This window comes from Hesperophylax consimilis, chromosome 3 (assembly GCF_061612785.1).
Source record: "Hesperophylax consimilis isolate HC1 chromosome 3, BYU_Hcon_1.0, whole genome shotgun sequence".
NCBI lineage: Eukaryota > Metazoa > Arthropoda > Insecta > Trichoptera > Limnephilidae > Hesperophylax > Hesperophylax consimilis.
The window spans coordinates 27,743,126-27,756,931 of NC_142838.1; the positions used below are offsets into that span (position 1 = coordinate 27,743,126).

A 13,806-nucleotide genomic window follows, 5' to 3' on the forward strand; every position below is an offset into this window, starting at 1 on the left:
TTTTTAATCGAAATGCAAACAAAAAAAATGTTACATGAAATGTATGGTTTATAATGAAGTAAGTATTTAAGCATCTACTTATAAATCTTTCGATTAAATTAAGAATAAAGAGAAAATTAAAATGAAAATAATGCTTTTTTCGAGGCGAGTTCTACTAATGTTCACAAAACTATTTATTTATTATACGCCCATAAGAGCTTTTACAAACATTTGATAATATGAACATAACAATTCAGTGAAACAGTAATCAATATTAAAATTTGCATTTAAAATTATACAGAATCCATACAGAAGAATGGTATTGTGCTAAACTTAATTGTTATAATTACTGAAGTATGTTATTATAGCCTTCTTGTAACTATATTCCGTGCAGTTAAACACATCTACAATTTCTGAGAAAACATTGCCAACTGCATGCAATCTAGGTACAAGTCGAGTATCGAAATGACTCAGTCCTGATATTTTTATTGCAATCAAAAAGAGTTTTGGATCGACTAGTTCTTATAGGTATATGGAAGGTAATTCGACTTAATAAATCAGGGCTGTCTATAATACCATTAACAATTTTATAAATAGATAAGCAAACTGCTTTTAATGTGTTAAATAAATAAAACAAGTGAATAAAATATAATAAATTTATTGCATCGGACTCGGTACAAGTAGGTATTTCATACAACTGTATAATACTCTCAATATACAGTAATTATTAGTAGTCTTCAGGAATTGTGATGTTTGGAGTTCGGTGGAGGAGACTGGAGATTTTGATGTACATATTTTGTAGGTGGCTGGACGCCATGGAGCCCTTCTGCCCTCTTTATTCTCCTAAATAAAAATATTAAACGACATTTATTGATATTATCGATTATTATTATTACGTGCTATTATAATAAGCAATGGATTTTTATGAATTAGAACGTATGTGGAAGATGATTATTTTTTGTCAGTTAGTTTCAAAGTTGAGTTAGTCAGGAGTAAAAAGCAAAACTTATTAAAGTACTTTTTAATGAAACAGTGTGTGGGGGTTTCTGTAAGTTTATAATTTCAGTTGTCAGCCTGCAAAGAGTCTAGTGTTTAATGAACCAGGGTATCAGGGTTTCTATAAGTTTAATGAACCAGTGTGTGGGGGTTTCTGTATGTTTAATGAATAACAGTTATCAGTCAGCAGAGTCTAGTGTTTAATGAACCAGGGTGAGGGTTTTTGTAAGTTTAATGAATAAGGGTTTCTGTAAGTTTATAATTTCAGTTGCCAGTCTGTAAAAAGTCTAGTATCTCATTTGATTGCCTAAAAAATGTTGAGTGTTATTTAAAATCTTTTCATCTCGGAATGTATAGGGTTGGCCGAAACTATTATGTGAATAGTAAATGTAAACAACAGTGTAGAGAATATTCTCATTTTCTTTATTCATCGATATAATAATAATATGTACTATCTCTTCAATATTTTTATAATTTATGTTATTAAATACATCTATATTTATTCCTAAAGTGTCATTCAGGTCATATCAGCAAAGTCGGCAGTTTGCATAGCATTGAGTGGGTAGGGTGGTGTAAGTGGGTATCAGGGTTGGTTGGGGAGTTACTCTTCATCATCATCGGCGGGGACGACGCGCTTGCGGCTCTTCGGCGCGGCGGCTCCCGAGCCGTAGGCGGTGGCGTGGCTGGTGGCAACTCCTCCCTTACCTGTGCTGTAGGAGTTGGCGATGGCAGTCACGCCACCGGCACCGCCACCGGCAGCCCCGGAGCGGGCCGCGCCTCCTGGGTAGCCGGAGAACACGATGGGGAAGAAGGAGTTGTACGGGCGTCTCCCCTTGCTGGGGACGGCTTCCTCCTCGTCAGCGGCGTCGCTCTCTTCGCTCTCTTGCTTTTGGGCCTTCTTCGAGGGCTTCTGCTTGGGTGTCCTGGCGGGCTGGATGGGGGCGAGTTCAGCTTCTCCTACGTAGTCATTGGTGGGCTCGTTGGGGTCAGCAGGCTCGGCGGCGTCGGAGAGGGGGATCTGCTCGGGCTGCTGGGCGGGCAGGTCATCGAACTGGCCTTGTTCGAGGGGGGCGTCCAGCTGCTCGGGGTCTTGTTCGGCGCAGTTGGCGCACGGTCCCAGCTTGGAGCCGAGGAAGGATCCGGCGGCGACGTTCTCTCCTGTGGCGAAGGCGGACATAGCGGTCTCGGGCTCGTATCCCTGACGGCGCTGGGCGTACAGTCTGGGGCGGTAGTAGCCGCTGACGAGCATGGTCCTCTGGCGGGCGGCGGCTGCGGCGGGTGCTCTCCTCAGGCGGTTGACGGCCAGTTGTTGGGCTGCTAACATAACACAGCCTACATTATATACAGTGTTATGTTAATTACATTCATTAGGTCTATTTAACCATAAGGTATTAACAATATAGTTAATAAAACAATAATTTATTTAAAAAAATCATTATTACAGCCTAATAGACCTGATGAATAGTGAACAGGGATGGCATGCGTTTGCATCTGCTGGATAATTTGGTCTAGCAATATTAATAAACAAATTTCTCTAAGACTCGGAGAGAGTATTGTTAATGATGCTTCCAAATATTAAGGCAGTTGATGGAAATATTAATGCAGTTGATGGATTTATTAAGGCAGTTGATGGATTTATTAAGGCAGTTGATGGATTAATTGGGGACAAAAACGTTTATGGATGTATATACTTTCATCTAGTATCCAGATGTATAGTGAGATCAGTAATGCACCGTAGATAGGAATAGGGACAACTCACCCCTGCGATGGTGATGTGGCGGCCTAGGGAGGGCCAGGGCACAAGCCACTACGAACAACAAAACGACTAAGAACTTCATGTTGATTAGATTTTTTCGAACTGTACTGACACTTTGCGAACTGAAAAATGTATAATTGTCGCGACAACTTATTTTGAAAAGACTCTTCAATTGGAGCTAAGACACTTGAGTGACTTCCACCGACTGTAGATAATGTTGCTGATCGCCGAGGGTATATATAGTGGACACAGGGGCTGCCCCCCTCCTGTCTCCCGAGGGTTCATCACATATTCTCGGCGTGTTACCTGCCTCATGTAAAGTGACCGTAGAGAGGATTTTTTCGGAGTGCGCAAGTGTGATTTGGTTTAATAAGTTATGTGTTCGACCATTCATGGGCTCATTAGCATGGAATTTGCGTCCGGCCCCTTTAGTCACTTCTCCCCTCACGGTTAATCTCTTATCACATTACTTCAGCGAGCTTCTTCCCCTACGCACTTACGGCAGTGGCAAAAGACCTAAACACGACTCCTTCTCTAAAATTCTCTTAGTTAATTTTCCTTATTGTGTTTCTGTACTCCGGTGTATTAGTTTTCTTTATTATATTCTTATCTGGTGTAACAGTGAAAATATTTGTTTTAACTTATTCGTAACGTGAAGGTTTGTTGCTCTGAACCGTTGAACGATGACCCAATGGACCCAGATAAATGAACCGATAGAGTTATTATTATTTAAGTGTCGAGAAACTTTTTTCCAAAAAATGATTTGGGGTTACACTTTGGAAGAAGTATTAAATGTAATAATTTAAAAATAAATAAATTATACACTTTGTGGTTTAATGTAAATATAATTTTTATTTTGCATATTAACTTCGTGTACGTGAACTATAATCCTAGCTAATTCTCATATTTGTTAAAAATCAATCGAAAAGAATAGCACAGAAAAATTGAAAACAGATAAGTCATGGAAAATGGTTTGATTTGGATGTCAAATAGAATTCCGTGGGACGTTTTCAGTCTTCCACATTTTTTAGCTTCAGTATTTTTTGTATACTAAATATCAGTTCGAGCAGAACAGACAAATATTAGGGTTAGGGGTGTAATAAAAAGTTATTTTTATTTTAGTAGTATTATAAAACATTAAGGTATCTTGTGTTCAATACATTTTAATATTAAGTTAACGGAAATAGTTGTGATTTCCGCGGATTTGTCAGTAAAGTTATTCGAAGTGTGATGGTAAATGGAAAAGGTATATTAATTTTTAAATGCATATATTCATGCGTTCATTGAAAATTCCACTAACAAAAATACGTGATCAATTTTCCGATAAGACAATGCCTTTCGAAAAAATGTGGATGGATTTATACAAAATCTTTTGATTCAAATACCATATTTAACATTATAGAGGTGGGTCAAAATTAATTCTTCAAACCTTAATTAAGACTGTACCCCTAAATAGACACGTTGCTTTGCAATATACAATCACGATATTACTCATATATTTTTTTTGTATTAGGCAATTCACCCTAAAGAGAGTGCTACTCATATTTGTAAATTATTAAATTTCATCAAAATAATATGGAAGAAAAATAAATTACAGCTTAAATATTTTCAGAAAAAAACGTGAGCTTTTAATGTATCTATTGCCTATGCGAGTGCTTTTTTAAGGGTATATTTTTCCTACGCTAATCTCTGATTGGAAAGTGAAGGATTTTGCTATCCTTATTTCGAAGTGTGTAAAATCTCCTGTTTCGCATGCATATATTTTGTAAATTATTTTTATTGGACACTTCTAAATAGATTCTCGGTCTGCTCAAAGATTCTCAGAAGTTTGCGATAAAACAAGAGTTGGAAGGCTTCCACTTTCTTTCATGTCAATATAGTCAGGGCCCACGCTTCTACTCTTCGTTATTTATTACTAGCTGACGTGTACCCCGCGTTTCTCGGGGACTTATAAATGGTTAGTATAGTGAAAACCCTACCAAAATCCGTTCAGTGATTTAGAAGAGCTAAGCACACAAACAGACAGACGTGGATAGCGACTTTATTTTATACTATTTAGAGATTCAATACGATATTTATTACTAGTAATTAGATACAAAAAAAACAATTTTTCTAGCGCAACTAGTAGGCACAAGCAAAAGGGAATCTGTTTTTCTACAGAGAAAACGTAAATGTTTTATGTTTTTTGAAAACAAATTAAGAGACTATTTTACTTTTAAAAAATCCTGAAAGTCTTGGCTGAACCAAACTCTATCTGAACCGAATATACACATGTATTGAATACATACTTAATGCAATACCCAAGAAAAGTAATGTTAACTAAATGATTTATAATTTAAACCTTTCTTTTCTCAGTCATCGAAAGTTTAGGTCTCTCGGAGCCACAGAAGAATTTCTTTCTAAACACACATACTAATTTTGGTTGTCTGTGTTGTGTGTTATTCCTGTGTGAAACTATTAACGATCAATGAACTCAACTTTACGTTGAATTTAAACGTCCTTTTGAAAATTAGTTGCTTGTGTGAAGACAAACGTTATAGTAGAGATACCTAACAATTAAATAATATTTTGACAGAAAATTATTTTAACTCTCTTTTTCAAAATTGTAATTATCAAAATCAAAAGAAAGATCACTAGTGTTCAACTTTTAGTATTTTTGGAATGATTACTTCTCGGTTTAGAGATTTAAAAGTTTTTTGAGTGTTTTCTATTTAAATTGATGAAATAATTTGTTTTTCTTTTTAGATCATCATCTATCTTTTCAAAAGCGTTGACGTATCTAAAAATACTATTAGATTAAAAATATGTGGATTTAATTTTCTAACCTTGCATTGATTATATACATCTTTCATACTAATTTGAGGCAGTCACTTTTTTTCTGAATTTGATATCACTTTTTTTGAAAATTTTGAAATTTGTCCTGATAAAAAAGAATTTACAATAATGTTAAAAAATATATAGACAATTAAAATATATCGTCAATTTTAAATGAATGGAAAATCTTCCTAGGTAAAAAGTACGGGAAACGACGGGAAAACGACAAAGTTCACTGACGTAAAAATATCAAGCAGTCAAAAACTTTTTGGATTTTTATTAAAGGTTTGCGAATTTCTCTTTAAAAAATTGAAAGGAAATGAAAGACGGGAGAAATATACTATCAGGAATATTTTCTTATTATCTCAATATATTATAAATTACAACCACACTAATGATTTTCTTAAGGAGCTCGAAACACGTTAAAAAAGCCTTTTTGCTTTGTAAAACAGGAATTAAAAAAAATCATTTGCAGTCAAGTGACACACTAAAATTTAATTATCGTTTAGTTTTATTTTATATTCAATACATGCGTGCATCAAGCTTACGTTCGGAGGTCATTATATAAAAAAAGTGTTACCTATCATCGTTGCAGCGTTCTAATGTTCAGACGTAGGAAATTCTAAAGTTTGATTATGGAGAATTTATGTAATATATACAAAATATTTTTAAAATTTTTGTAGAGACAGATGTAGAGAATAGCCATTCATGTAAGGTTCATTGAACATATAATCAACATCACAACTCTCATACGATCATATATTTAATGGCATTTTTTTTGGGTGTCTTGTGAGTTTCCTATTGAAAATACGAAAATACGTGGACCACTTTACAACGAAGCCCGTCTTATATCTTATAATGTGGTATTTCACTACCTTGGGGTATACTAACGATAAGCTCTATTCGTTGAGCTGTTTGTTATGTGTATATGTTAATTTTTACTACGAAACCCGTCTTAAATCTTATAATATGGTATTTCACTACCTAAGGGTATACTAACGATAAGCTCTATATGTCGAACTATTTGTTATTTATATATGTTATTTATATATGTTATTTATTACTACGAATCCCGTCTTATAACTTATAATATGGTATTTCACTATCGAAGGGTATACTAGCGATAAGCTCTATTCGTTGAGCTATATGTTATTTGTTTTACAACAGCTAAGATTTGCTACCCATCAACTAATTGCCCGTTTTAATCGCCATGATAAATATATATATATGAAGATTACGTAGAGTTTACTATTTTTTTTTTGAATAATTTATTACAAAGTAAAACCTCAAATTGTATTATTTAATCATTGAAGACAATATTGATATATAAAGATAGCAGCCAATAAAAATGTGCGATGAGAAAATGAAGACAGTGTTTGTAGTTCTTATTCGAAGTATGGTAAAGTTAAATATGACCGAAAGAGATAGGGTCCCATTAGCTCAGTTGGTGGAGCGATGCTCCGGAAAGCCAAGTGTCATAGTTTCAAGTCCTAGATGTGACCGTATCATTTTTCGTGTCAAATTTTCGTTTAGGAATTTTAAATATTTTCTATTTCTTATGTTTTTTTCCGTTCCACTTTATTCGATGCCTTATTATGCCTTGTTTTAAATGCTGAAAGTATGCAGGTATTTCATTTCAGTAATGCTTGCCTTTTTGAAAAGCATTTTGTTGTTTGTTTTTATTTTAAACTTTTTAATATAATTTAACCAGAATCATATTACTACAATTAAATAGTAATAAGCTAATAAGTTACCGAATTCTATTTTACCAAATCAAAAATAAAAAGGAAATATTACAATTTATTATTTATTTTCTTAAAACATGCTGTAAAGGGTTGTTAAAATGCATATAAACATATTTTTCTTTCAAATACTAACTTAACTTCGTGGCTTTTTCTTTTTCTTTTGTAATAACCAAAACTCTTTCACAAATCTATTATCTTATTGAACAATAAGATAAGCATAAGAATTCCAGATGAAAAAGGCTGTCTAAATTTCATAACGCATAAGCTCACCGTTTCAATGTTTTTGCTGCTTCAGAAAGTAGGTAATTTCAGCATTACGCCCGTAGTTAGATGATTATTTTTAACGAGATCCTCAACGGTAGTTTTAATTGATATCCTATAAAAAGTATACTAAGTAAACTCCGTGAATGTAGGTTGCGCGTAATGGTACACATAGTGGAGACCAAATGATATTAGAATATGCCATGCGCTAGATGTATGTTTATCAGGTCGGGGGGCTGATGCAAACGAGATGCGCATAAAAAATCAGCGCAAACACAGCAAAAGGTGATTTTCTTGGAAACAGTTTTCGAACATCCGCGACGGATCAACACGAGAGGGCGCTAATTTATTTGGGAAAAGATCTGGCCGTGAATTTTAATGATTTTATAATACTCGTGCATATTACAGGGTGTTTCAGGACGTACATGACAGACTTTCTTGACTTATTCGGTCTAAAAAATGTCTGCACATGGCATTTTGGTGACTTTTTACTCATTTTTTATTATTTAAATCTACTGGTCACACAGCTGAGTAACCGCTAATGCCCAACTGTTCCCAACCATCTGGACCCAGTGGGACTATGGAATCTCCAAAAGGAATATATGGTGAGGCTGAAGGTTATAAGGGAGGGGAAAGAGATGGGAAGTAAAATGTAGGGAACTACATGACTAATCAGATCTTAAACAACAAACTAAACAAACACGGCTAAAGATATTTCAAGCTTCAATTCTGAATTCTGGTCTTTCAAAGTATCTTCTACCACTCTGGAACACCATTGTTGCGCAATGTTACATCGTGTGCCTAAAGAACAATCAAAATGGCCATTTGAAACCTGTGAAAGAAAGATTTTATTTTGTTAGCTTCAACATTATTATTAAAATATCAATGGAAGACAAAATGCCGTCCTCATTTTTTAATTCAAATAAGCCCAGAAATCGCTGAAACACCCTATATGGTAGGTTTCTACTCTGTGATCATATCTGGAGTGATTCACCGGGGTTCACCATTACTTCTTTAGGATATTATAATAATAACTGTTAATTTACCAATGCTAATTTATTACAAAATAATATATATAGTTCCTTTGGATTTGAGCTATTCCTGTTGCGGTTTCCTTTGAGTCGGGCACTATCAAAGAGGATCTCTCAAATAATCCACAATGATCTTTATTGTTTTCCCAGATACCCGAAATTGGCAGCCCATACAATGGTATCATAATTTTTTTTATAGTATTTCTGGCATACGTGACACTCTTATTATGATGTGTGATTTTTACACTGTTAAAGGTCAAAATCTTCTTAAATCCTGTATTTGAGATTGTTTTCGGATTATCATAATTAGTAAAAATTAAAAGTAAAGTTTTTATGAACGAAATTTTAAAATACATGTTAGGTAGGTGCTATACTTTGCTACTGACCCAAAGGTCACGGGTTCCAAACTCATAGATTTTTTTGAAATCGCACATGGGCCCCACCATTTGAAGCCAGTAAGACTATGGAATCCCCAATTAAGGTATGTTGTGAGGTTGAAGGTAGTGGGGAGGGGAAGGAAATGTGGAAAAGGAAGGTAAGGAAGTACCTGGCAATTAAGATCTGGTCACCAAACACGGCCAAAGCTATTTCAAGCAACGTTTCAGTACTGAATGATAGTCTTACACCAGTGCGATAATGAGCGTATCTTCCACTCTGATTATAAACAAAAATCAAATAAAATTGTACTACATTTATTTGTGTTTTTCATATATAATTTAAATAAATAAATGTAACTTTATTGCACCTCTTTCTAGAGGGATCTTTTTTTTCGAAAGTAGATAGAGTATCTATCGTATCTACCAATATCGCAAAAAACTAAACAATTTTTTTTATCATGTTTACTGATCAAATCTAAATAGCTATAAACTTTCCAAGCCGAACCTTCCTCTACTACCTCCATCAGCCAAACAGCATTCACGAAAAACATTGCATGACATAGACCCACTGGTTCCGCGTAGTTCATAATTGAAATGTTGTTTGAAATAGCTTTAGCCTTGTGTGGTGACTAGTCAGGTTCTTCCCAACCGTACTCTTACTTATCTCCTTTTCCTTCCTTAATCCGTTCAGTCTGACAACAACCCCATTTGGGAATGAAATATTCCCTCTGGTTTTCGGATAGAAATTTGGACTGTTGAGTGGTGTTTACATCAAAAAATTCAAATCCTCGTTGAGGAGTCAAAAGTGTTAAATAAAGTCTTAATTTATTCGTGATTGTTTTAGGATAATACATAGTTAACATTTTACGACAGAAATTTATGGTGGATCCTGTGATTTATTCATGATTGTTTCTAGATAATAAATATATCGTATCCTTTTTATGACAGAAATTTCCCGGGTAAACAAAATATTTTATTATGGGGTGGGATCCATTGTTAAAGGGCACAGATCAATTTTAATAATTAACAAAAAAAAATCAATACATAAGACGCGTACACGGAATCCTACGATAACGATTAAGACCGATTTACAATTTTAAGCTTTTTCAAAAACTGTCTCACTGTTTCAATTACTATTCCGTGGAAGTATATGTCTTCATAATTAATATTCCTTGGAAGCATTTGTCTTCATAATTTATGAAAAAAGATAATTTTATATAATTAAATTAAAAAATTTAATTAATTTCAGTGATTTTGTTGATTTTCAGGAGATATGTGGAAGATAGTGACAGTTTGGAAACTAGATTTTTACAGTCTTAGGGTGCGTATAAACACGCGAGCCGAACTGGCGAGCTGAACCACGACTTATGGGAAAGCAAAGAACTCATCAAATGACGCGAAACGTCGCTTACTGTTGCTTCGTTCTTTTCCCATGACCCGTGAATCGGCTCGTGCAAATTTTCTCATGCAGTATATATGCAGCATTAGACGTCGAATAATTTTATCGTAATGGGAAAGTGTAAGAAGCATTTAAAAAGGTTTTAAAAATAATAATTTCGATGGTGTGTCTCTGTGTGACTCAATCACCTCTAGAACTAGGATTTTCGAAATTGGAACTGTCTGTCGAAACGATTCATACAAGCGATAAAGTTGATACCGAAATTATTGTATTAATTAATAATTTCAAATTTGTACTTCTTTTGTTTACATTTTTGACTGATTTTTCAAGTTTAATAACGGTATTCATTCGTAATATAAATTTCTGATTGTCTTGTGAAAGGCAGATCCAAATATTTCTTTATGAATACTTTCAGCTTCACAAATCCTACAATTATAATATCCCATGATTTTTCACAGGTCTGCGCTAGTTTTTAATATAGAAAAATAATTTATTTAAAAAAAAAGTATTGGAGGCGCTCCCTGGCGTGACGCGGAACTGCCAGCGAGCTTCATCCACTTTGGGACCACGTCTGCCTCTGTAATGAGATCCTGGTTCATCAAGCTGTGCCTCTGTAGTTCTATAGGCTGTGTGCGTGTAATGGTACCATAACAATGCTGTATACGTACTGTAAACACACGTCTGATATTATGCACCCTTCGCGGCGGGTTTGGAGGTATTCTTGAAGGTAGTTTGGCTTGGCCTACGTGCAGAGTTGTGACTTGTGGCTTGTGACAAACAGTACAGACAGAGGCACAGATGGAAGTAGTGTTGTACATGTCTCGCTGTGTGTCCAGCCGCAGCGTCACCAGGAATGCTGCCACACGCGGCCGGCCAATGATGGTTGAAAGGGCGGCTGCCGATGGTACCTACTTACTCAGCCATCGTCTGTATCTGTTACATCACTATGCAAGGTGCGTGCGGGATCACCATTAGAGAATCATATTGTCAGGTATTGTTTTTATTGGCGTTTCGAGGAACGCATCAAGTTGGGCACATTCCCGTCTATTTCTGTTCGGCATCTGCCTTTTTTATCTTCAGGCTTCAAATGATAATAAATACTTTATCCAAGAGAGAGAGAGAAGAAACTTCGGCATGCCATACTTTTGGTAGCCATCTAAAATTATAATATGGGAACTATTTATGTAAATATTTGCTCAGGGCAGTCGAACTAATCAGTCACACGTAATAAATATTTGCTTAATGAATTACGATCACGAACCTGATTATTTCAAATACACTTTTATTGACTTATCATGAGGATCAAGAGGATGGAACGTAACACAACCTGATTTGGCATTATTATACGGAGAAATATGAGTTTTGTTAATTTATTAAGAATCTCATCAAATTACTGGTGATTCCGCTAAACTCGGGATTGCAGGCCGTTTCCTGATAAACTTTTAGTAAATTCCTAATGTATCGGAAAACGTGTTCATGCATCTGCATTTGCTTTGATAATATATAATGACGAAATGCGAATATATTAGGATTTAATGAACACTTGTTCTGATATGGTGATAATACATTCGTATTTTAGCAAAAAAAATATCAGTAAACCTATCAATTCATTCGTTAAGATTTGCATTTTCAATATATTAGGAATATTCATTGTTATCATTGTGGCAAAAACTTTTACATTTGCACTTCGTCTACATTTAAATGGTCATTAAAAATTATTTCTAAGTCTAAATTTATTTATTAATTATCTATTGTTTTGATTAGGCACCAAAAATATATCAGAAAACTGGCAAAAACATTAATAATATGCATGAAATACCTATATATTAAAAGGTCATGTCGAGAAACGTTGTCCAGAAACACGTAGTACAAACGGGACACTGGTGAATCTTCCTCACATTCGGATCGATTTTGTAATTTCATTTAATCTTTCGTTTTCGAGTTAATCGAATCTGATATTGGATTTAAAAATTAAAATTAGGCTACGGGGTTAGTCAGTTTTTAAATATGTTGAAGCGTAGAGGTCAGCTACGGAAGTTTTTTTTAACTCTTTATATGCCGAAAAAAACGGACAATATTTACAAAAAAAATCTCTACGTTATGTAGATTCACCAGTTTCCCGCTTGTACTACGAGTTTCCGGTGACCTTGCATATATTAATGCAATAAATAAGCGAAGTATGTTTTTAGAATGGGTTGGTACAAATAACTTGATCATAAATATTTTTATGCTGGATAATGATTTCTTGTGACACTATCTTATTATTGAAAGATCAACTATTTCTTGTGATACTATTTTATTATCCGAAGACCAACAAATTTGAAGATGAACATAACCATTTACTGAAAACAATCACATAAGGTGGCAATTTATCCCACTTTGGAAGGATTAAAAAAACAATTCACTATTTTTTTAATTTAAAATAGTAAAAACACTGCTAACATTTATTTTTCGAGAAAAAATTGTAGAAGCATACTTTGTTGCGGTTTTTGTTTGTTTTAGATAAATTAAGATACGCTTGGTTGATTAATTCGTTTTTCGTGTTTTATAAAACGGCTTTGTTTGTTGCTGGCTGCACATTTTCTCTCATTCAAGGTCTTGTTCTTGGATTAAATCAGATGCAAAACGTATATGATCTGTTAATTACATCCATTAATGTGTTTTAATACAACTATTATAGAAGGTGGAAAGGTTCTAGGAATCTATAATATATTTATGTATTGATGCATAACTAATTTATGAACTCGATGTCCCTATAATATTGATGCATAATAATATATTTATATATTTCTTTCATCTGAAAAAACATTAATTCCGTTTGATGGATTCCCCTATGTAAACAGATGGATTGCAGTTTTTAGATCATAAACGGTAGGTGATGTGTTTATTGTATCCGTAATAAAGTTGATGTTAAAGATAAAGGTGAACTGGAACATTGAAACTAGCGTTCTGGTGCTCATCCGCCTATCGGATTTTATTTATTTTGCAAAAACAGTACAAAAACCTTTACATCGCAAAAGCGATAAAAATATAGTTCTCTTATATAGCGCCTAAAATGTTCAACTTACTGATTAAGATATTTTACTTTATGCCATTAGTGTACAGAACTGGTTATTTGCTCAGGGAAGGAAATATTATAAAGAATGCCTTACATCTTAAAACTGTTCTTATTTTTTCATATTTCTCGAGTAAAAATTTTATCTCTAAACTTTCAACAAAAACTTTATATTACGCTGATGCGATTATTCTTATTTTTACTTCTACTATCTATTATTTTTATTTGTATCCAACTTTATTTTTATTTTTATTTTTACAAGTTTCACCTTCTTCAACTCCTTTACTGTATGTGATCATGTACCTAATATTATATATTCAGAATTGGTTATTTATTAAGGGAAGGAATTATTTTAAAGAATGCCTGACATCACTAAATTAAGTTCATTTGCTT

At 34.1% G+C, this 13,806-nt stretch overlaps 1 protein-coding gene across 3 annotated transcripts; it reads right to left on the reverse strand.

The window, feature by feature from the left end:
* Nucleotides 1-621: 621 nt before the first annotated feature.
* On the reverse strand, nt 622-2,956 carry LOC149425209 (uncharacterized). Of its 3 annotated transcripts, XM_089651014.1 has the most exons (3): nt 2,735-2,956; nt 1,681-2,292; nt 622-822 (listed from the first exon to the last, which is right to left on the reverse strand). In XM_089651014.1, the coding sequence occupies exons 1-3, from the start codon at nt 2,811-2,813 to the stop codon at nt 815-817; spliced, it is 699 nt and encodes a 232-aa protein (XP_089507140.1). In that variant the 5' UTR covers nt 2,814-2,956; the 3' UTR covers nt 622-814. The 3 variants fall into 3 exon arrangements, with proteins under 3 accessions (XP_089507140.1, XP_089507139.1, XP_089507138.1); XM_089651013.1 differs by lacking the exon at nt 622-822 and having other exon boundaries at nt 1,378-2,289; XM_089651012.1 differs by lacking the exon at nt 622-822 and having other exon boundaries at nt 1,378-2,292.
* Between the last annotated feature and the right edge of the window lie 10,850 nt (nt 2,957-13,806).